Consider the following 23630-nt stretch of genomic DNA (forward strand, 5'->3'; position numbering starts at 1 on the left):
CCGCGGCTCCTGAGGGCGCGGGGCGGGGCCGCGCGCGCGCGGATCTCGCGGTGCCGCGCGCTCTCGCGAGAGGGGCGGGCGGGGCGCTGCCGCTGCATGTCCGAGCCGGGCGGCCCGGCCGGGGCACGTGTGGCGGCACCGGCACCGCTCCGGACCGGGCCCGGCACCGCTCCGGGCCGCGCCGCCGCGCCGGGACTCCCGTAAGTACCGCCCTGGCCGCCGCCCGCGCGCTGGCGCAGCGGCGGGGCCCGCGGCTGGCGGCGGCGGCGCTGAGGGCGCGCTGAGGGCGCTCCCCGGCCGTGCCGGGCCCAGTCCCGGTCCCGCCGCTCGGGCCGTGCCGGGAGCGCTCCCGTGCCGCCCAAGGTCAGTGCTCTTCCCCGGCGGCGGGGGCTGGGGCCGGCCGCGTGTGTCGGGACGCGGGGCCGCCCCGGGCCCTGCTCGCGGCTCGGTGCCCCGCTCGGTGCTCCGCTCGCGGTGTCCCGGGCGGCGGCGGCCGGGCCGGGCCGGGCCGGATCGGTTCGCCCGTTCTGACGGGAGCGCCGCGGCCGCGGCTGCTGGAGCGAGGCCGCAGATGGCCCGGGCGGTGCGGAGCCGCGGTGAAGATTAAAGCACCTTGGGCTGTCTGGTCTGGCGAGCCCTGCCTGTGTTATGGTAATGGCCGTAAAAAGTGTTATTTGCAAAACTTCTGATGTGCTGTAGTGACTCCTTTTGTTCGTAAGCCAGCATGGAGTACAGGTGGGAGCAATGGAATTAAATTATATTGCTGCTGAGGAAGTGATGTCGTAGTCTTGCTTTCCTGGGAGAATATTGTTGTTTGCTCTCTCTTTTTCTTTCCCCCCCTGATTGAAGCAAGGCAGATCTAAGTTACTCCTACTTCAGAAATGGGCAACTTGATCTGTGCCTGGCCGAGTTCTTTACTGCAGTCCAGTAATTCCATGAGGCAATGACCACAGAATGGACAGGCATCTCAGCAAAGGCATCTTCTTCATGGATGTTATCCATAATAGCAGGAAATGGCACCAAAAGCTGCATTTGGCTACAGCCCATCTGTTGGGAAAAGTCAGGGGCTGTGGGATGGCAGAAATCGGGCCTTGCTGTGTTCCAGGGTTGTGCTGCACCTGCCTAGCGTTATCGGGCCCTGTGGACTTTGTCTCAGGTGCAGGGAAGTGCTGGTTGCTGCCGAAGGTGTAGCGCTGGGGTAGCTTTGCTGGTGCTGTGAATGATCTACCGAGCACAGCCCCGGTGCGAGCGGAGCGCCGGGCAGAGCCCGTGCGGGGTGGGAGTGCAGCTCGGCTCCCGAGCTGGCTCCTCTGCTCCTCTGCTGCGATCACTGTGAGCCAGGTCTGGTCATTTAACCTGCTCATTCGTTAATGAGCTGCTTGTGTAAGGTGAAGGACTGTGCAGGCACCTGCGGACCTGCTGTACCTGTCTAGTGATGCCCATGGACCTGAGATTCTGGAAAAGGGCAGCACAGCCTCGTTGTGTGTATCTCATTCTCCATTCCCTGGTGTGCCTGCATATGCTGCACAGTCCAAATGCACTGGAGGAAATGACAGCTCTCAAGTAACTGAGGAGGGAGAAGCCTGTGGAGCTTGAGCAGTGCTTGAAGTAGGATGGAATCCACTGGAATCCATTCATGCATCGATTCCTGTCCTGGTCTTGCTCACCTGACAGTCCTTCAGCTCCTGCTTAAGTGTCTCATTGAGCTCTTGAAGGACTTTTAAAAGCTCTCATGGGGGTGTATGCAGGTCAATCTCTCACCACAGTTGTAGCAGTGTCTTCTACAACAGGCTGTTTGCTCTCAGACATGAAACTAAAGATATGTTGGGGCTGTGGGGTCTGTGTGGATGGCACTGCAGGATCTCAGTTGTTGTGTGTTAGTAGCTGTTCTGTACTTGGGAGTGCTCTCCTTATTCAGCCTTGGTTTAGAAACCCATCCTAGGAACCAGATTCTGTCTTAAAGAATGCTGGAGATGCTTTGAGATACTAATACTGGAAATTATGGACTGCCTAGGAAGCCTTGGCATTAACCTAGACACTCCACAATGCCTGAAACGAGGGAAGAGGAATTTCCTCACTGCCCAGGGTGTGAGGTGACAGGACCTGCAGCTCAGATCCACCGCATTTTGTCTGTTCCCAAAGGTGCAGATTGCCTGTGGAGTTAAAAGTGACGGGAGTTTGCTGCAGGAGTGCAGCCAAAGCTCTCAGAGCCAGCAGCAGTTTGATTTGTGATGGCTGAGACTCTCTCTTCACTTTGAAAACATTGCAGGCTGGCTGCAGGGGGATGGAGAGCAAGTGCACTTCTGCAGGAGCAGTTATCTGAAGAGCATAATGCTTTTAAAGCAACATAGCCCACTTATCTGTGCCTCTCCTTGTTCATGTGCACTTAACTCATGTGAAAAAATGATTTGAGGTATTTCTAGCGTCCAGGGAGCCTGTAATAGGATTGGGGCTGGTATCCCAGTTGCCCCTAGCAACATCTAGAGCTAATAAAAAACATTAATTACAGCATTAATTACTTATAATTGTTTCATGTTTCAGATCTAATGATTAGCCTTTTTAGAATCCTGATTTCTAACTGCAGTGCTTCTGTGGAGCTCTTAATGCAAATGGCTGGTTAGACTTCACGAAGTGATAATCAACTTCAGGCAGCCATGCTCAGATATTCAGAAAAAGCTATTTTATTCATCAGGTGTTTAATATTTCCTGGAAATTGAAGCTGTTGCATTTGTTTCTCATGGGGATTGCTAGAAGGGGAGATATTTGCATGTCCCAAACTGCTTTTTCAAATGTTGTCTTCAGGTGGTTCCCTGTACATTTTTTTTATTGTCCACTATGTGGATTCTGGTCCTGCATTTGGTCAGCTGGAAGCTAACTGGATTTTTGGGCCACGTATATTGCTACTAGCAGAGATGAATATTTCATAAAAGACCATTTAAAATCATTCTTAAGCAAACAAATCACTGCTGCAGACCGGGCCTGGTTGGGGTTGCTTTTGACCTCTGCTGCCACCTGGCACTGAGGATGAGAAACTTGCCATGTGCTGTGGCTGGTTTTTGACTCTGGGTATAAATAGCAGCGGTTCCTGGCAAACGTTCACGATTTTCATGTGCCTCTGGTATCAGAGGCCTTAGCTTTGCTTGGGGATGAACCTGGGAATTGGGAACTCTCTCTGGTCAGGTTGGAGTGTGTGTGCCACTCCTCACAGCCCTTGTTGGCGCACACAAGTGTCTTCATGCTCATTCACATGAGTGGCTCTCAGTGAAGCCTTTGCTGTTCCCTCCCAGCACAGGTGAGTACAGGGCATCCTCCTCACTGATTTTTGCTGTCCTCCCTCTCTGAGTGCTTCTGCCATTTCTCCTCAAACTGAGCCTTGGCCACAAGGCCAAGACTCCAGTGCTTTTTGCTTTTCCTAAGCCTAGTCCAGCTCTTGTTTTGGGAAGCTGTTTGTCAAGGTCTTGTGGCTGTGCCCAGCAAACATCCCGTGAGCGGAGCTGCTGCTGCTCCCCAGATACCTGGGGACCTGTTTGGTCTTTGCTGCTCCTGGCTTCTGCAGCCCTATCAGAGTGTTTGCTGTAAACCTCCCCATTCTGTCTCCTTGAAAATTCAAGCTTGTTTTTTGTCTCCTGTGCAGAGTGCATTGGAAGCCCTTGGTTAGTTTAGTCTCTGTTTTTTGGAAATTGATAGAGATGCCAGGCATCTGACTCAGGTGGCTGCTTTTAAATTTTCATTTATAAGCTGTACATGTAGTGGCCACTACGCTGTGTTACCCATAGCGAGGGCTGCTTTGGCTTCCTTATGTAGAAGCAAACACAAAAGGCTGATTATTGGATGTGTTTATTCAAAACTCTGACGTGAATTTTCTCTAACGTGAGTGAAAATGCAGAGAGAGAATGAAAGATAAAGCTTTTCCCAAATCCAGACTTTTGTAATGTGTTGATAATACAGGTAAAGCAGCTGTTATCTTTATAACCTGTGGGGGTCAGATAAAGTGCTGCAGAAGCAGTTTTTGAAGCTTGCTGAAGTGTCTGAAAGACTTTTCTGAGAAAGTGAAAAAAAAGCTCTCTTGTCTCCCTCTGCAGTAGAGGATTCACAGGGAGACACTAACTTGGGTGAGGAAACTATAAATAATGAAACAACTGGAGCAGGGAGGTAACAAGATATCAAGAGCAGTACTGAGCTTGATAACCTGATAGGGTTAATGTTAATTACAAACTGTTCATTCCTGCAGAGCAGGAGCACTCAAGGCCATGCCTGAGTCCATGAGATCAGTGCTGAGGGTTGCTGGGGGTCGATGTTTGTGTCCCTGTGAACTTCTTAGTAATTTCCAAAACATCTATTAAAAAACCCTACAGTTTGGCCAAGCTGATGCTTTTATTGTGTGAAAATAAACAGGAACGGTTCTGAGTCCTGCGTTGGTCCAAAGGCTGCTGTGGGAGCTGTGCTGGGCCAGGGTTGGGCTGCTGAGTGGGAGAAAACACGCAGAACCAACAATCAGTGTGGCAGCTCCAGCTGCGAGGGGGGACTGAGCTCTTGTAGGAACAGCACTGATGCTGATTACACTGAAAGCAGTTTTTATCTCAGAGATAAAAGACAGCCTGGTGTTAATGGTGTTTCTTGTTCCAGAGCACTAGTTTAATTCTACATCAACCAGCTTTTTTAGCCTTTTACTGAAGTCACAATTTATCCTTTTGCAAATAGGAGACTGCTGGTTCTTAAATATTCTAAGGTTGTGGAGTGGCTTCACTGGTGGTTTTCATTCAGAGAGGAGCCTGTTTCTTGGGCTCATAGCCTATGTTTACTGGGCTGTGAAAAGGTGGTGTTGCTCAAGGGGTATCTCTTGCTGTTCTAGTCTTTCAGTGCTACTGTTTGAAGCAGAAATTGCTGCAGAGCACTTGCCTTTAATTAGTTAAGTACAGAGAGACTTCCCTGTTGGCTTCTTTTAAAAGAAGTGCCACCCAGTTTGAGATCTTGCTGGCCTGGCTCCTACCTGTCTCTGGGTGTTTGTAGCTCCTGAGTCACCTGAGCTGTCCAAGCTCCTGGCTCTGGGTGGTGTTGGGTTTGGTGGGGGCACTCCAGGCTGGCTGTGGAATCTGGTGGCCAAGTGACACCCTGGTGATCTAGAGTGTGTGATGCAAGGGCTGGCAGGCTGCTGTGGCTTCACAGCTCCCTCCTGTAAGCTCAGCTCCAGGGCTGCTGCTGACCTGCACGGGAGAAAACCCACTGTGCTCTGCAGCTAGCACAGCTGGGAGCACGTGCTGCAGCAGGACGTGGCAGGAGGTCCCTCCGCTGTGGATGTTCTGCCTCCTTCATCTTGTGTGAAGCACAAAGAAGCTGCAGTTAGATAATGCAGTGCCACGTGCCAGTTCAGCTTTCGATGAAAATATGCCTCATGCCAAGGGTGGGTTATGTAAGTCCTTACGTCTGTTTCAGTGCGGCAATTTTTCTTATTTTAATCTTAACAGTGGGGGCCCCCAATTCCTTAGGTTTTTGTTAACTCCTGTTCTTATGCCTCCTATAAGGCAGAGCATGTGCTACCAGTTATTTTTAGCATGGAAAAATTTAAGAGCCCACGTGGTCCTATTTAGTTTGAGCCATGCCAGCCTGTCCAGTTCTCTTTCACCCAGATAGTATTTATTTCCCAAGTGCTGCTTCACTAACTACAGGGTTTGTCAGGAGGCATCCTGGCCTTGCTGTTGAAGCTGCATTTCCAATTTGCTCTGTGATCCTTTAGGACGGGCTTTAATTCCAGCCTTGATTTCCACAGCTTTCAGGGTTTGGAAACCTCTCAAGTGCAGGGGCAGAGGGAAGCGGAGGAGCCAGGACCGGCTGAGGGTACGTCCCTGCAGAGCATGGGGGCTCAGTCACTTGGGAGTCATCCTGGCCTCTCTCTTGGTGGAGACTCGAAGCAGCTGGCCTTCAGAACACACCTCCTTGTGTGTAGAAAACCCTGAAATTCTGAGCAAGTGCTTGCTGAACTCCTCTTGGACCTGGAGAATGAATTATCTGGCGCTCCCGGGAACCTCATGCTGCGAACATTTCTGACCTTATAAGGCTGTGAGTGCTGGGAGCCCTGTGCCCTGGCCAGGACACAAGGTGGCTTAGAACTGCTCTGGGACCCTAATGTAAACGACTAGAGTAAATTGGCTGTCCTTGGCTTTTTTCTCAGGTAGGTAACGTGTGCATTCTTTCTTGTCTTCATCTCCTTGCTCTTTACCAGCAGTTTTCCATAAATCAAGTCAGGCCACAGACTTGGAGAGCTGACTGACCCCTACTCTCCCCTTGGAGCCATGATCCCATCCTGACGTGTTGTGGGAATTATTTAGCGGGTTGGAGAAGTCTCATGCCCTAGCTGCAGCTCTCCAGCCCCATGATAGGTGTGACATTTAGGCCGGATTCCCGGCGTGCCAGAGGGAAGTGGAAGTGGCTGGTGCTGGGGTGAGCACATACAGTGCATGAGCTCTGCACTATTTATGGTGCAGGACTGTTGGGGCCCTGCCTCTTGGGAATGGTGCTGCAGATCCAGCGTTTTCTGGGGACTCTGGCTCCTGCAAGCTGCTCATCTCCTGTCCAAAGCCTCTGGAAAGCTGCTGCATTTCCCAGCTGGCTCCTCCTGCCTGGAGAGGGATAGTGCAGGCCCTGCTGGGCCGGGCTCCTCCTGCTTGGCAGTGCTTGAGGGCATGTGATTTGACAACGTGCCATTTTCTGTCCTGCTGCTGGCAGGAAAATCCCAGGCTTTCTTCCCCCAGTGTGTTAAAGTGATCCCATTGCCACTGCAGTCCTGAGCTGACTGTCAGATCGGCAGCAGGGAGATGGCTTGGCTGCTCTGGGCCAGCTTGGGAAGTGGCTGTGGGCTTTGGGAGCTCTCCTGGAGGAGGAGCAGTGTCACAGCCCTTGGGATGGGCAGGTTTGATCTGTCCTCAGGCATCACATGCAGCCAGGCTGTGAGCAGAGTGGCAAGATGTGCCAGAGCCTTCCTGCCAGGTCAGCGCGAGGGGATGTTTGTTGGTGTTGAGCTGTTCCCCGGCCAACCCAGCACTCCGGGATGGCTGCTGGCATGTCGTGCAGAGCCACTGCCTTTCAGCCTGCCCTAGCTGATGGGAGGATGCAGAATTCCCGTTTAACGTGATCCTGGTAGTGATACAGCTCTGGTTTAAATAATAAATCAAAAACATGAAATTAAGTGAGCATTGCAAGGAGCTGTCAGCTAATCCAGCAGTCCCCACTCATCCAGGTACCATAGAGGAGTGAAGATCTATATCCTAAGTGATGATAATGTTCAGAATGACTCACAGAACTGTTTTGTCTGCCAGATTTTAGGACAGGCTTGTCCCTCTGAGGCGTCCTGTGACTGTCTCCCTGTGCTGCAGAGCTGTGTGGGACTATGGTTTGGACAGTTGGTGCAATTTAGTAGGGAGTCAGATAATAATAGGGCTGTCTGTTTAATTGGGAATGCTTGCTGGGAATGGACTTATGTGAGCTCCTTTAATTTGGGTTTGTAGTACGCCTGGGACAGTTGTAGGGTAGTTCTGCATTAATTACAACAACTTGGGCGCACAGCAGATGAGCACTCACAGCTCACAATGTGCCATTGTTCTGGGCAGCATAAAGGGGAACCTTTTGTCTTGGGAATGTACAGGCTTCACCCTTTCCATTTGCCAGCTTCAAACACAGAACTGCTACAGTATTGCATAGGTCTGTTGGTTTTTTAATTCTAAGATCCCAGATGTTGCCATTAACAGAGAATTGACCCTCAACAGTGAGCCCTGCTCCCTGACTGTGCACAGCCGGCTGGGAGTAACTGGGACTTAGTTACTTCTTAGTTACTTAGTTTATTTAATCAGATACAAACGTCCAATGAACGCACAAGTCTCCGTGTAGAACAACATGAATGCCTCATTTGTGGTGTACTGGGAATATTAGTGAACTTAAATCGTGTCTGCAGCTGACCTTTAATTTGGGATGAACCAGGAATTTTCTAGTTTCTGCCTTTACCATTCTTTCATTCTTTTGTGTGCCTCAGTGTCTGGGCCCTGCAGGAAGCAAGGCAGTGTCTGAGCTAGTGTGGGTGAAGTTGTGTGGATGCTCCTGTGGAATGGAGAGTGTGGCTGGAGGAGGTGAGAAATCTGGGGTGAATATGAAATTATCTGAGGTTCTGACACTGAATTTGAGCCCGAGGGAGGGATGGTTTTGTCTAGAATGTCATCAGCTCCTTGTGGAGATTGTGGCCTGAAGGAGTATTGCACTGGGATCTGTAGTTGGGGTGTTAGTCCTGATAACAGAAGGGATTTTTTGGCTGAGACACACTGGGGCAAACTGCCTTGGTTGTCCTCTCTTGTCATAGAAATATTATGCTTCGAAAGAGGAACCAGATAATGTTCTTTTCCAGTGGGTGGCTCCCATTGCTAAGACTTTGCTATCTCCTGAAAACAATCTTTTATTTTTGTTCCTTGCTGGCAAGAGTCTTGAGGGCTGTTTGGATTAAAGCCTGTCTGTGTAAGCACCCTCAAACACGTGGTGTTTTGCTTTAATTCCTGTGCAGTGAAAATATAAACTGTAAGTGCTCTGCAGGAAGGCTGTTTGGAATGTGGTAACAGTTAAGCTTTGCATTCCAGTTGCAGACATTCCTTAAGGAAAAGGGAAGGCATGGCAGCCCCACCTTGTGTGACTCAGCTGAGGCTTGCCAGTGAAGCAGCACAACTGGGTGTCCAGGTGGGAAAGAGGTCAGAGGCCTTGCAGAGCAAGAGGGAGAGCTGTCAGCTTTTAAGTCAGGGGAGTGGCAGCTCTCAGTGTAGTGAATTTGGATGTAGAATAAACTTTGGAGCTGCATTCCTAAGGCTTTATAGAAGTGTGTGTTGTCAGAGTCCAGAGCCTTCGGGAATGGGTGCTGCCTTTCACGGGGAGAGCTGGGGAGCCCTGCCGTGTGCCAAGCCTGTGCCATGGAATGCTGTGGCCCAGCTGGGCTGTGAGCCCAGCCTGTGCTGGAGGCTCTCCTGGGGGCAGGACTGACCTGCAGGGGTGTGAGGCAGAGGAAGCAAGGGGAAATTAAGTGCAGAGGTGAGGAAGAGTGGAATCATTGAGTATAATGACGAGACATGTCCAGATATCCTTAGTCTTGGGTAAGGATCTTGTTCTGTGGCATTCTGGTAGAGCAGAGATTTGAATTTCTAGAGCAGCTGGAAAACAAGCCTGACCATGCTAATAGCAATACCTCAAGGCACTTAGGGGACCTCAGCCTTCATGTCATCTTCCCTGGGACTATTTTAATGTGATTTCTGTTTCTCCTAGGTGTAACTGCTGAAGCTCTGTAAGATGGCTTTACGCTTCCACAGTTTCATCCCGTACGCCATTCCCGGAGTGCTGGCGCTTCTTGGCTGCTGGTGGATCTATTCCTGGAGAAAAAAGCACTCGGGCTATTGCAGCAAACAAGCAATAGCCATTGAAGGGGAGAAGCAGGAGGAAGTATCAGAGAGTGATTCGTGTCCCAAACCAGAAGCATGTACCCCTCGAAGACTGCCTCTTTTGTCGGAAGAGAAGTTCCTGGAGAAGCCAGCCCCCCCAACGACGCCCTCTCTCCTGCACCCAGCTCACGAGAGGCCGGATCTCTCCTGGGAGCCCCCAGACCTGTCAGCCACGACAGCTGGGCCCAGCCCCCGCGAGGACGACAGTGAAAAGCTGGAATCGGTGGGATCTCGAGAGGGAAGCGATATCCCTGCTCCTGCCTCGCTCCCTCTGCTCTCTGGGAGCACAGAGTGTGACCAGAATGCAGTGCTGAGCCACGTGCTGGGGCAAGGCTCAGGGGCAAACCAAGGCCAGCAGCCATCCCTGACACGGGAGTCTTTGGGAGTCACGGAGGACATCAGCAGCACAGAGCAGTCAGATGAGTCTTCCTGTAAGCCCCCTAAGGAAAAGCAGATGCCAGGAATTGTGCAGTCAGATACTGGCTCTGTGACAGCCTGTTGCTTGGGATTGGAGAAAGAAGCCAGTGCCCCAGAAGCCTTTCTCAATGAAGCTGAAGTTGTATCAGGTCACGAGGATTCTGCAGTGAGTGTGTTACCAGGGAATTTGGAGTCTACCTGTCCAAAGCAGTGCAGGGAAGAAGAGATGTCCGAGTCAATCACTGGTACTATACCCATGTGTCAGAAGGACACACAGCCAAAAGGAGATGAGTTGGAAAGAGAGAAGATTGGAGGAGTGAGTTTGGACAAGGAAGTTGAGAAAATGGAGCAAGTAGCAATACAGATAATTTCCAAGGTCATTTTGGCAGCAACTGAGGAAGTGCTGTCGGGTTCTGCGGGCGATGCATCCCCTTGGCTCTGCCAGGTCCCTGCCAGCCGAGCTGAGGCTCCTCTGGGGATGGAGAGTGTTGCTGCCTCTGCTCAGGTGCCTGTGGAGGGAGCCACAGCAGCCGATGAGAGCCTGGCTGCAGGGAGCGGTGCAGAGGAGCAGGGTCAGGGTGTGACAGATTGTTCATCACACGGCTGTCGGGCCAGCCCTGTTCAGGGGAACACAGAGGACTGTCAGGCGAAGAGCTGGGTGTGCAGGGAGTCCCAAGGAGTTGGTCGGACTCGTGTGGAAAACTCTCTGGAGAAGTCACCTTTGTCCATGGAGGACTCTGGGTATGGCACGCAGACACCTGGAGGTGGGACGAGTGCAGAGGAGCCCCTGCAGAGCACAGTGCTGTCTGTCACATCAGACCAGCACTCGGACTCACTGAGCACATCCTCAGCCCCAGACACGTCTGCTGAGCAGAGCTCGGTACCAAGGGAGACCCCCTGTGCTCCAGGGCTGTCCAAGGGCAGCACAGTGCCCTACAGCAACGGGATCCTGAAAGAGGATGGGCCAGACCTGAGTCAGGAGTGTAGCAGTGCTCCAGGGACGGATGGAGATCACTCGGAAGGTAAGGGACTGGAAAATCCTCCTGCAAAAAACATAGTGAACAAGCAGTGCTGGGGAGCACCTTGCAGGTGTGAGACCTCATACCAGTGGATTCTGGTGACCTCTAGGAGCCCCTGGGTGGGGTTTATGGGCTGCTGCTGCTGACAGGAAGGTGAGGCTGGTTCTGAGGTGCTGCTGGAGGAGCTAGAGCAGAGCTCTGATGAATTGTGATAAAATCAGCTGGTTGCAGAGCAATTACCCTGAAGCCTTTTTGTTTGGAGGGGCAGGTGCATGCCAAGAAATCCCAACAGGGAGCAATATTCATGGAGTTCCCCCATCTGTCTGTGCTGCTTTTCCCTTGTAGGTGCTGGATGATGTGTGCCTGGCACAGTACATGCAAAGCTGTCTGAGCAAACATTAGCCTGTGTGACCTTGGGGATGGATGTTAAAATCCTTTGTAGGATCCTGTGGTGCCAACAGCCCTTAATGACAGGGGATGTCTTTTATAATTGCTACAAAGCAGTTGGAATACTGCTTGTTGCAAGACATGGGGGTTGAGTTTGCCAGCAATGAAGGATTGAGCCCACAGAATGTTTTCACTAGCGAGAGTACCCCCAGGAGGAGAAGGTATTGCCTTGTTGTGAGTGCTGGTGTGACAAGGTCCAGGAGTGCGTTGTGGAGCCTGGTAGCACTGAGACACTGAGGTGGAGAGAGGGGAATACAGCAGGTAAAGCTGATAAGGTGGGAGTGTTGGACAACAGGTCACTCAGTTGACCTTCATGTCCAGGCTGTGAGTCTTAAATCTTCCCTTAGCCTACAAAGCCAATGCCAACAGCTGTACCCTTGGCCTTTCTCAGCCTCTGTGCTGTGCTACCCGTTAAGACGTGGCAAATGTGAAGCAGCTCTTGGGTTCATTTTTCTCTTTGGTCTCACTGGATGGTCTGAATACTTGCAAGCAAGTGAGGATCTTCATGCTTCTGCTTGTTAATGAGGAGGAAGGACCAAGCTCGTGTGACACTGCCTGTATCTGAGATCTGGTCAGGAGGAGGCTGTTGGAGTTTGTCCCTTTCCCAGGTAGAAATGTTCCTGGTATCGGCTGATGGTTTGGGAGCAAAATACATTTCAGCTCTTGCACCTTGTTTCTTCAAATATAGGGCAAATTTGGGCAAAAGGCAGCCCCCTACCATGCCTCATAGTGGGCACATCTAGCACTGGGGTCACTCTGCAGCCCTTCCCTTTGGGGTGGGAGCCTAAGTGTGGGTCTTGGGGGCTGTCTGAATGCTTGTGCCTGTCTTGTAGGTTCAGATGTAAATAGTGTGGATTTTGTGGACAGTGGCAGTGCCATGAGGAAGACAGTGGCTCGCCAGAACGCGAAGCTGGAAGGAGGATCCAGCAAGCCAGACTTCGTTATCTGGGAAATTGAGGTCCCAAAGGTAACTGCTGCTGGCCTGCTCAGCATCCTGCCCTGCCCTACACAGCCACCTCCTGGTCCTCCCAGTCTGCTGCTGGCTCTGTGCCACCCCAGGGAGACCAGCAGCCAGTCCAGGATGACTGGAGTGTTCTGCTCCCGTTAGGACTCGCAGGAGTGACAGCCAGTGCACAACTGTAAACAAGCAGCACTCCAGGGCTACACCCAGGGCAATGGTGCTTGTTGAACTTGTTATTCCCCATTATCTTCCATCCAGCCTGGAAGTCCAATGCTTTGAAAGCATCCAGGAGGCTTTTAGGGTACACAGGTATTAAGAGCAGGAGATTATCAAAATGAACTGTGCTTACTGGTCTGAGCTCATCCCAGACCCACTGAACTCTGCACTGGTCCAGCACTGCCTTGTATTTATCCTGCCTGTGACAGAGGAACTGACAATGTGGGTGGTGTAAGCCAGAGAGAGCAGAGATGTTTGATCTGAGTGTCTCTTCCTGACTGTTGCTTTCTTGTCCCTTTCCTGAAGGAATTAGTTGGCCGCTTGATTGGCAAACAGGGGAGGTTTATGAGCTACCTGAGACAAGCGTCCGGTGCCAAAATTTATGTCTCAACACTACCTTATCTCCGTGACTCCCAAGTCTGTCACATCGAAGGTGAGTGGAATGTGTCTATTCATGGCCTAATGTGTATCCTGGGGGACTTAATTAGATGAGCAAGGAATTACTCCTCTGGGCAACCTGTTAAACTTACGCTGTTGAGGTAGTGCAGGAGGATCCTGGCAGTTGTATTTCAAGTGACAGGACTGGAGGTGTCCTCAGCATGCCCATGCTAGAGACTTCCCATGGTATTTTTGTCTTCCAGGGACCTCGCATCAAGTAGAGAAAGTCCTGAGCCTGATTGGCAAGAAGTTCAAAGAGCTGTGTCTCACCAACATCTACTCCCTCCCTCCGCCGATGCCGCTTCACTCCCTGCTGGTGTCCGCCTGGGTGAGTCCCGGCTCTGGCTGTGCTGGGGCTGCAGCTTGCATTGCCAGCAATACTCATGGCAGTTTTTCCTCCCCGTGGCAGCTGTTCCTCCCCGATGGAGTCACCGTGGAGGTGGTGGTGGCACACCAGGTGGATGCAGGGCACATGTTCCTGCAGCAGCACACACACCCCACGTTCCACGTGCTGTGCAGCCTCAACCAGCAGATGTTCGCCTGCTACTCTCAGCCTGAAATTCCAACCCTGCCCACTCCTGTAGAAGGCAAGTCATGGATGCTCACAGATTGTTCTCTTGAGAAAGTTCTGGGCTCCTGTGCAAGCCTGCTGTCCCCGAGTCAGGTGTGGGAAGTTCCCAGTGGATGAGGATGTGATAGCTTACGTGTCATCTCATCTTCAAGCTGCTGCCAGAGTACAGATGTTGCTCTGCTCTCCCTTACCCGGCTCATCCCTGGAGTACCTCCTGAGCCACGTAGCTGCATGTTGAAATTCAGAGTGAGATCAAACCTGTCTCAGCTTATTTCCATTCAACCTGGCATCTGGGGTGTTTCTGCTGGCAAAGTGTGGAGCTGCTCCCACACCTCCATAGTGTGTCTGTGTCTGTCACTGTGTCTGCGCCTGGTGTGAAGGGTACATCACATGGAAAGGGGTTGTGTATTCCTGTGTGGAGACAGACCTTGCTGTTACTGCCCAAAGGCTGGAAGGGAACTGGGTACCTGGGCAGGGCAGCTTGGTTGTGGCAGACAGAGCTGAGGTAAAACCCACCAGTCCCTGTGTCTCAGCTGCAGGCCTGGTGTGCTGGAGCTCTGAGGGATGTTGGAGGAAGATGGAAGCAGCCTGAGAAATGCGGTTGGTTCTCCATAGATAAATGAGCAGCACTGCTCATGCCTGAACTGCTGATTTTTTGGAAATCCACTTATCCTGAGCTTTTCTTCTCTGCACTCTGGTGTTTTGCAGTTGGTATTATCTGTGCAGCTCCAGGCCTGGATGGGGCATGGCTCCGGGCTCAAGTCATCAGCTACTTTGAGGAGACCGATGAAGTGGAGCTCAAATACGTGGACTATGGAGGATATGATAAAGTGAAGGTTGACACACTCAGGCAAATCAGGTCCGTGGGTCCTCTCCCATGGCCTGAGGCCATGTCTGGCTCAAATCCTAATCAGAGGAGTCTGTACAGTTTGAATTCTTAAAGGTGTTTCCACAGCTGAAGTGGGAAATGGTGGAAGGGTTCAGCTCAGAAGTGAGTGTGGGTTTTTGGGAGCACAGCAAGATCCTGCAAGGCTTTTTTGAAGTAGGGGGGAGAGGAAATGGCATCTTCTGCCATTTCAGTGTGGAAGCTGAGGAAGAGGATGCTTTCAGGAGGCCTCAAAGTGTAATTGATTGATGAGCCAGCAGTAAGCTCCTGATTCTCAGTGCTCCAGCTCCACTCTCTGGGACAGCTGTGTTGGATCAGGGATTTTTTACACAAGCCCATTAAATATTTGATTGTGCCCCAGAGCTGGGAAATAGGCAGCACAGCCTCCCTGGTGGAGGTGGGTTTTGCTTAGAGCCTGATCCAGCTTGGCATGTTAATCAGACAATTTATTGCTGCTCTTAGATTGCTGAGAGAATTGTCTGATTTTTTTTTTTTTGACTGTCATTAATTTAAAACTGAATTCCTGTAAGAGCAATTTGATTAATCAATGTCACATTGAAGAATGTAGGAGTGATTTAAAGCCCTGTTCTTACTCTGATCCTCTTTTCTTTAAGGTCTGATTTTTTAACACTACCTTTCCAAGCAGCAGAAGTTTTACTCGACAATGTGGTGCCACTTCCAGGTAAATGGAGCTCTTGATGTACTGTTGGCCCATCTCCTGCAGGTTTCCATGGATGCCAGATGTGTCCAAGCCATGATTCTGTCTGAACCTTCTACCTCCTATTGCCAGTGCAGCCTCTGATGTGACAAGAGGAAGGATTGGAAAAATTGTATTGTATTCTTCTAAATGTGCTAGCATGGCATAACCTGTCAGAATCCAGGAGAAATATGATAAATGTCCAGACTTTTTCCTGCTTGGAGGAGACAATGAATTACTGTCCTAAGCAGCAAGTTGGCAGGACTGGCAGGGTGTAGGTGCAGTAGCTGTAACTGCTCTAATTCTTCTGTCATAGAGCTGCTGTAAATGCAAACTCAGTTTTTAATCTGCACACAAATACCTGACACTTCCCTCCTGAAATTACTGATTTGTAAAGTTCTGTGCTCAAACGACAAGCCTGCGAGCACTGGGAGAATGTCAGTCACTGCCTAGAAACGCTTTGGTTTGCCTTTTTTTTTTGTCCTTGGCTCTGCTCAGTTGCTGGGCACCTGTGGTACAGACATTTTGGGTTCCCTGTGCCAGGAGTGCCCTCTGTGCAGGGTCAGCAAAGCCCTGAGGGACCTGAGCTTAGTTAATTGAGGATCAAAACAGCAATGGCAGCTCTAAGGTGTTGCAGAAGTGTACTTTGCTGTCTTTAAAGCCTCCTGATTCATCAGCTACTTGTGTTCACATGATTATGGCTGGTGGCTGTAGGAAGCTCTTCATCCTTTCCCTGCAGCACCAACAGCTCCAGGGATGGGATCAGCTGGCTGTGAGGGATCTCTGGCCTAGTGTCTGTAGGAGGACAGAGAATATTAGCTCCATAGTCCTTTCTGGCCTGTAAAGTCTGTGAAAGAGCTCATTTATTTGCTCTCTCTGCCCACAGATGAGGATCACTTCTCCCCGGAAGCCGACGCCACTGTCAGTGAGATGACCAGAGGTGCTGTCCTCGTGGCACAGGTACAGCCCGGGTCTGGAGAAGTCTTGTTGCTGGTGGCACTGCTGGTGTCCTCTGCCCTGCACTCTGTGTTATATAAAGCCCAAAGCCAGAGCCTGGCTCCTGGGAAATGCTGGGGCTGGGGAGCTTCCATCAGCCCTGCTTGGGACTGGGAAGAGAAGAATATTCCCTCTTGTTTCTGAAGTGCTTCTGGCTGTAACTGTCCCTGTAAGTGAATTGGGACCAGAATTGCTGCACACTCATGTTTTTCTGTGTTTCCAGGTCTCAAGTTATGACAGTGTCACAGGGCTGCCACTGATACAGCTGTGGAACTTGATGGGAGATGAGGTGGGTATATTGATATATATGCTGAAAACCCCTTAATCATAAAGCTATTATTGTTGATTAGGAACTTTTAGAGCCCGTGTTTGTTCTGTGGCTTGTTCACTTATCTGCTCTTTGGGTTTTGTTCCCCTCTCCCTTTAGGTGGTGTCAATAAACAGGACTCTGGTGGAAAGAGGGTTTGCTCGGTGGCTCGACTACTAGCAATGTCCTAGATGCCTTGACTACTCTTTCTGCAGAGAAAAAAACAAAAGACAAAATCTTGTTTTGCACTGTTACAATTCGGTTTGGCAACTTCCCCTGAGGAGACCCATTCACACCTGCCTGTGGAGTTTTGTGGTCCATTGAAACACTTTTTCCTCAACTGTTACCATTTCAGTAGAACAGATACCTCATCTCCTGGAAGGGGGTGTTCAAAGCCATAATGACAGATACTGTAGCTTTAAAGCAAAAAGTCGTCCCTGGCCTCTGCTCAAAATTTAAATGGTTAAAAATCTAAAAGCCTTGGGGGGTGGCTGGAGGCAAAGGCCCCCAAAACGGTGGCTGTGCTTTGGTTCTGGCTGTGTCCTGCCCCACGAACTCAGTGTCTGCTTTTCCCAAAAGTTACATCGGTTGTCCTCTTTTTAACAGGCCCTGCTTATGAAATTAATGAATGTTATTAAGGAATTTAATATTCAGTTGTGGATTTTTCTGTATTGTGCCAGTAACCTGCACAAACAGCATCCATCTTGTGTCTTCCTTGCGCCAGGAGGTGGAGGAGTTGCGTTCCTGTGTCTCACTGCAATCATGGATTTTAGGCTTGATCTGCTCTCCCTGCAGGAGCTTGGAGTGCAGGATGTTACCACTACAATTTTTGCTCTGAAATGTCATGTATTTAAAGAAAAGAAACTGCTTGCCAAGCCCAATTGTAGTTTATATTTTTCTAGCCGTGCAAGTCTGTAAATATATATTAAAAAAATCATTGTAATATTTTGTACAAGAAAAACACTGGAAACAAAGGGAACTTTACAGAAACTTTTTCACACCAAAATGTCCTATATAGGTAGAACTGGTATGGAGTGCATTAGGGTAGCCAAATTATTTGGAGCATCTGAATGTTGGGAGTGTTTCAGCTCTGCTGTATGAGGATTAGTGTCCCCTTAGGTTGCTGTCTGGTTGAAATTGTGATCGCTGCATCCTTTGCTATGTTGCTGTACAGATCTGTTTAAAAAAAAAGTAACAATTTGGCATTACTCTTGCAGTGGTGTTCTCTCAATTTTTTTTTGTTGCTCCTTTTTAGATTTCTATTACATATTTAAAATTTTGCTCAAGTAATTTAAGCTGATTTAATGCTCTTAAAGACATGCCCTATAATGTGTATCATTTTAGATATGGATTGAGCTGGGATTTATTGCTGGCAGAGAAGACACTTGCCAGAAACTGTTGATGTAGTCAGTCCTCAGAAGCTGCTTCAGGTGATTCAAGGCTGTGCTCACATCCTGTGAGCTGACACACCAGGGCATCACACATTTGGGCAGTGGCCTGCACCAGCCTTTAGCCCAATCCCCTCTGCTAGGGAATGGTTATATCCTTTCTTGGAGTTCTCTCCTAGTCGATGCTTTGATTTAATGTTCATGTTTGCAGTAACATCCAAGGAAAACTAAATTGGGTAATTCAGATCTATAAAAAATATATCCTTTTGGAATGTTTCTTTCCATTTCAATTAAAGCTCAAATTTTAAGCCATCTTAGTGAAACTGTGATGACTTAAGAGCCTTCCTTTCCTGCCTCCATCCGAGCAGCCCTGGGCTCCTTGCTCTTCACCCATGGGGTGGACGTGTCACTGCTTCTTTCTCATGGCAAAGTTTGACTTGTCTGAATGTTGGTATTTTCCCTTCTTTTAGCGGTGTCAGAGTCAGGAATCTACAACAGGGGTGGGGAGCTCTGCCAGCGTCAGCTCTGTGTTTTCCTCTGGCTCTGCACCATGGAAGAACATCCTGCTCCTATTTGTGTTGAGAGCTGCCTGGTTTTAAACAGCAGTAAAATAGAGCATTGCAGGGGGAGAGGAACTGCAATAAGGAGGTGTTGGCAGGTAACAGATATGCAGCTCTTTCTTCTTTAGAATCACAACTCCCAGCTATACAGGAACGTAAATGTGGGGGGCTATTTTAGGTTTGGGTTTTGTTTTGTATTATGGATGAAAGTGAGTGGATTTGCTGAGCTGGGGAAGGGTGTAGTTGAATATGGACTGCTTGGAAAAGGCACAGGTCAAAAAAGGCCGAGGGGAGGTTGTGGCAGTGGTGCTTTGTGCCCTGTCAGACCTCGGGGCCGAGGCTGTGCTGGCTTTGGAGTGGGTTGTGCTGTTCCTAAATCCATCAGTGGCCCTGAGCAGCTCCGTAATCCTTGGCTCAGGCCTGAGGCTGAGCACAGGCCCACGGAGCTGAGCTGTCCCACGGGCTGCTTTGACTGAAGCCCTTCAAAGGGGCTTTTCCCTTTGGAAAGTGGTAATTTTATTATGGGTGAAATGAACGAGGTCTCGGGAGATGCCTCATTTATAACCTGGAGAGCTTCCACGGGCTGCACAGCACACTCCAGCACTCCCTGCCAAGCATGCCCAGATCCCCTTTCCAGGCTCTTTCCATGGATCAGAGGTGCTCCCTAGGAGGCCTTCTGGTGGCTGCTGGCCCTTGTGCTCCTGCTTGGGGTGGAGCATCAGGCCCCATCCCTGGGCAAGCAGCACCTTCCTGCCAGAGCCTCTGCAGTGCCAGGGCTGCTCCTTTGGCAGAGCCTGCAGCTGCTTTCCCTTTGGCACGCTGGTTCCAAGGCTCCTCAGGGAGGGAGGCGGGCAGTTTCTGGAGCAGATGGGAAGGTTTCTGGAGCCCCTGTCTGATCCACCCCTCCCACAGCCACAGGTGCAGCCTGGAGCCTGGCTCAGCACATCCCTGGTGCTTCACTGGCAGAGGATTTTTCCCTAAAAAGAAAGGAAAATGAGTTGTAAGCTGTATTATCTCTTCCATTCTACTACATCACAAAGATCCTCGGGGCTGTCCCTGGGAAGCCAGCAGGTAGGAGCAAGAATTAGAAAACATGTGTTTGCCTTTAGTTCATTGCCTCAGGGGCTGTGTTTTGGCTTCAGACACCTCTGCTTGCTCCCCCCTTCCTTCCCTGCCCTGTTAAAAACAAACAAAAAATGCAATGATAGAGGAAAAATTCTGGCTGCATTGGGCAACAGGGATGAGGATGGCAGCTGGAGCAGAGCTGGGGCTCTTTGCCAGAGGAGGTGTCAGAGCAGTTTTGCCCTGACACCCCCGGGTCCAGCTCCCCTCTGAGCTGCTGCAAGGGCATTTGAGGCCGCTTGTCCTCCTCACCTTCACGGCTCCCTCTGGCAGTATGTCCCACAACTTAATTATGTGTGAGTGGGAAAAGTGCTTCCTGTTTCTTTTCTAAATTGCCCAAAAGCCTCCCTGGCTCATCCATCATCCCGGTGCCCAGGAAGGTGAGTAATGGCCCTGCTGTGGCTTGGCCACACTGCCCCCGAGTTTACAGCCTCCTCTCCTGTCCTGCCTCAGGATGAAGCTGCTGAGCTTTGCTCCATGGGCTGGACCAGGGGATGCTGACTTCCCCACAGACCCTGAGCCCTGCACCCTCTGTAGCCCCGCAGAGCCTTTGCTGAGTGAGCACCTGCTGGAAGCTTTCCTCCTTTTGCTGAATCAAGGCTGTAAAACTGCTGTCCTGAGTTTTGGTGTCTGAAAGCAGGTTTGGATGTTTCTTACAACATTCTCGGTCCTCATGGAAAGCAGGAGAAGGCAATGGGAGTTGTGCTGTAGCTGTCACTACACCAAGGTTTTAACCTTCCCCTGGGAGAGGGATCAGAGGGACTCTGGTCTGTGCACTTCATGTCCCAGCTTCAAAGCCCTGCATGTTGCCTGGGGGATGTTACTCTTTTTTTGTGCCCTGACTGCAGTTTGGATTCAAGAGCACTGAAGAGGCATTTCATGCTGTTTCAAGTGAGGTGCCCTCATTTCTGGATAGCAGCACTCTCGCAATAATCCGTGGGTCTGGGTTTCTCTGCTGTGTGTTGTCTGTTGCTCCAAGTGCACCTGAAGCACTTCTCTGGCCCTTGAGTACCGTTCTTGTTGGCAGCCATGAGTGGCAGCATGAGCATCTCCTCCTTCTGTCACTTCCCCCTGAGCTCTGCCTGGTGCAAGGACATTCCCTGGCTGCTCCACGCTCTCCCAGTGTGGCTGCTGGGGCATCCAGCTGCTCCAGCCCCCATCCTGTTCTCCTGTTCTCCCCCAGCTTTCCTGTCCCCAGGGCGGGGGGATGCTCAGGAGGGATTAGGAGAACCCAGCCCTCAGGGAGACGTTTGTTCATCACTGCGAAAGTTGTTTTGTCAGAGCAGGAAGAAATGTTTGGCTTCCTTGTCAAGCCTGCAGCTCTAATTCGGCTATGGGACAGTGCCAGAGCTGTTTTTCTGTGGCACAAGCCAGTGTTTGCACACAGGACAGGGGGAGGGATGGCAGAGTGAACTGCTGCAGGTGCTCAGCCCTGGCTGGGGACAGAAGGACACCACACATGCAGAGGTTAAAGTGAGTAGTGGGGAAAAGTTGGTTTGCGTTTTTTGTGTCTGCCCTGTCCCCTGCCCGCCCGTCGGTCCCCGGGAGCAGCGGGCTGGGGCTGCCCGGTGGCAGCAGAGCAGCAGATGGCAGCCGAGCACCAGCCCAGCTCCACTGCCGCGGGCTGGCGGTCCTTGGAGGGAGATGGATGGATCATCTCGGCTGTACACTGCGTCCGCAGGACCTCCATTTACATGCCCGGGATGTTCCTCCCTGCTCGCAGGTCCAGATTGTATCTCTGCTTGTGCAGCTTTGTCCTTACACAGTGTCTGGATGTGAGATGATAAAGGGAGAGTGTTACTTTTCACTCACAGAGACAGACCCCTCATTTGCTTGGATGTGGCTTGTGATCGTGGCATGCCTTTCCCTCAGAGCTGCCTCAGAACACAGAAACAAGATTATTTTTTTTTCTCAAATAAGATAATTTTGTCTCTGCAGCCAAAATTAAGTGAGCTTGTTGCTCTCACTCTGAAAATGGATTTGCAAGTGCAGAAAGTGAAAAGCAAAGTTCAGCATGATTGTTACAGAGGCAGCAGCCAGAGAGGTGTGAATGAGTCAGGGACAAATGTTCCTGTTGAGATGGTCAGGGTGCGTGTTGGGGATGCGGAGAGGTCCCCTGGCTGAGGAGCTCTGGCTGCCCTGGGTGTCCCAACACTGCTGCTGCTCCTGGCAGAGCTGTCACACCCAGGGCTGGCTGTTTGCAGGGACAGCTGAGCTTCCAAGCACACGAGCCCTGACCCTGGATTCAGACAATGCTCATCCTCTGGATCCCAGGACATTGCCAGTGGCAGCTGAGATGGCACAAGCCCCCAGAGGTGCCACAGCCTGCCAGGCTCTGTTTGCCTGGGTTTTGCCCTTGCACAAGGCGTGACCCCACACCTTGGCAACACCCAGGGTGGGTTTGCCCAGGAATGGGGAGGGAGCGCTTGCCCCTGCATCTGCCGAGCACCCCAGCCCCAGGCTGAGTGTGCTGGGCCCCCCGGTATTGAAAATGGGGTGGAAAAAAGCACTTGTGAGCCCCCAGCTCTCCCATGTGTGAGACCCATACAAATCCAGGGGGTTTTGTCAGCAGCTTGACCTCTCGGGCAGCGTTCTGGCTCTGCAGTGAAGAGGTGTCCTCGTTCTTCCCCTTGCCCGACTCCTCTGTAATGGAAGGGCTAAATGCTTATTACTTTTTTGTAGCCTTTTCCACTTGCCAATCAAACCTGTCTGGTTGGGTTTTGTTTTGTTTCCGTGTTGCTGGGGCTATGCAGGACGCTCCATCTCGCTGTAATTATGGTTCCATCATTGTCTTGGCACAGAAACATCTGCTGTCTCCCTGCGATCTCCACTTCCCTATTTCTTTGGAGAATTTAGTGGATCTCGATGCCCTTCTATTTTCCAAGACATCTCAGTGTACGCAGCTGTTTCTCTTGCATTCCCCTGTCTCTCCATCTACTTCTTTTTTTCCTATCAGCATCTCCAATGCATTTGGAATTTCAGCTCATCTGCTTATCAAATCAATATCTCGCTGTCGCCCCTGCGCCGCGGCCGCTGGGAAGGCGGCGCTGGCCCCCACTGCTGGGCTGCCTTCCCTCTGAGCACAGTGCGTCCCCAGCTCCTGCCTGGAGCCCTTGCCTTCCTCATGTCACATTTTAAAGTTTCCTCAGGCTCTTTATTTTGATTGTGTTGTACCCTTTGGCTGCTGGGGTCTGAGGCCCATCAGTGCTGCAGCTCCTCCTGAGCAGCGGCGTGCCGTGGGATGGATGGATGGATGGATGGATGGATGGATGGATGGATGGATGGATGGATGGATGGATGGATGGATGGATGGATGGATGGATGGATGATGTTGCCACTCAGGGTGATGTCACTGCTGGTTGCTAATGACAAACTAAGCAAAGTTGGAGTGTGTGAGGAGCTGTGCTGGGGCAGTGAAGGGACTGGAGAAATACAGGCTCAGCTGCTGATTTTCTGTGACCTTGTTGAAAGAACATGGGGTCCATGAGAGTGATGAACGGAGATACTTCAGGTTTTATTCTGTTCTGGCACCTTTTATTACTAGGACTTTACTCATATACCTATTCTCTTAAAAAATATTAATTAAAAAATCAGTCCTATAGCTGCTGCAAAATGACTAATAAAATGCTGGAATATGACAGGACCTTAAATCTCTGCTTTATTCTCTGTCTGAAAAGTAGGCATCCCAATTCTCCACCTTCCTCTCTGTCTCACCTGCCTGTGTGGCAGGACCCCAGCCTGGCACAGGGCACTCCATGAGACTGCAGCAAAATTAATCCTGAAAATATTGGATTTTTGTTATTTTAGTCACCTTCAACCCATGGTCTGTGTACATCTAAGCTAAGAATATCCTATTCTTGCAGGGTTTTGCAGAAGTTTGGCACCTGGAAGATGTGACAGAGGAGTGGGGAGCAGGTAGGGAGCTGGTGGAGATAAAGAATCACATAATAACTTCATAGATAGATGGAAATAACATCATGTTTGTATCACAGCTTTTCCTCTTGCAGGGATATGTTTATGCAGAGCTGGGTTTTATACAGATCTGCATTGCATGTGGGTGCTTGTACCTAAGTAGGGCTGTGAAATCATGGATTAAGGGTTCTAGTCATCCAAAAGGAGGGATGTGGCAGTTGGAGTGGATAAT

The 23630-nt window shown here is 50.6% G+C and overlaps 1 protein-coding gene across 2 annotated transcripts; it reads left to right on the forward strand.

Moving 5' to 3' along the window:
• The first annotated feature begins 46 nt into the window (after window positions 1-46).
• On the forward strand, window positions 47-18116 carry AKAP1 (A-kinase anchoring protein 1). 2 transcript variants are annotated; one of them, XM_072916742.1, is made up of 12 exons: window positions 50-200; window positions 5768-6169; window positions 9289-10900; window positions 12178-12311; window positions 12828-12954; window positions 13163-13287; window positions 13369-13546; window positions 14239-14389; window positions 15031-15098; window positions 16000-16073; window positions 16333-16398; window positions 16537-18116. In XM_072916742.1, the coding sequence occupies exons 3-12, from the start codon at window positions 9313-9315 to the stop codon at window positions 16594-16596; spliced, it is 2571 nt and encodes an 856-aa protein (XP_072772843.1). In that variant the 5' UTR covers window positions 50-200; window positions 5768-6169; window positions 9289-9312; the 3' UTR covers window positions 16597-18116. The 2 variants fall into 2 exon arrangements, with proteins under 2 accessions (XP_030143690.4, XP_072772843.1); XM_030287830.4 differs by lacking the exon at window positions 5768-6169 and having other exon boundaries at window positions 47-200.
• The last annotated feature ends 5514 nt before the right edge of the window (window positions 18117-23630 follow it).

This window comes from Taeniopygia guttata, chromosome 19, assembly GCF_048771995.1.
Source record: "Taeniopygia guttata chromosome 19, bTaeGut7.mat, whole genome shotgun sequence".
Taxonomy (NCBI): Eukaryota; Metazoa; Chordata; class Aves; order Passeriformes; family Estrildidae; genus Taeniopygia; species Taeniopygia guttata.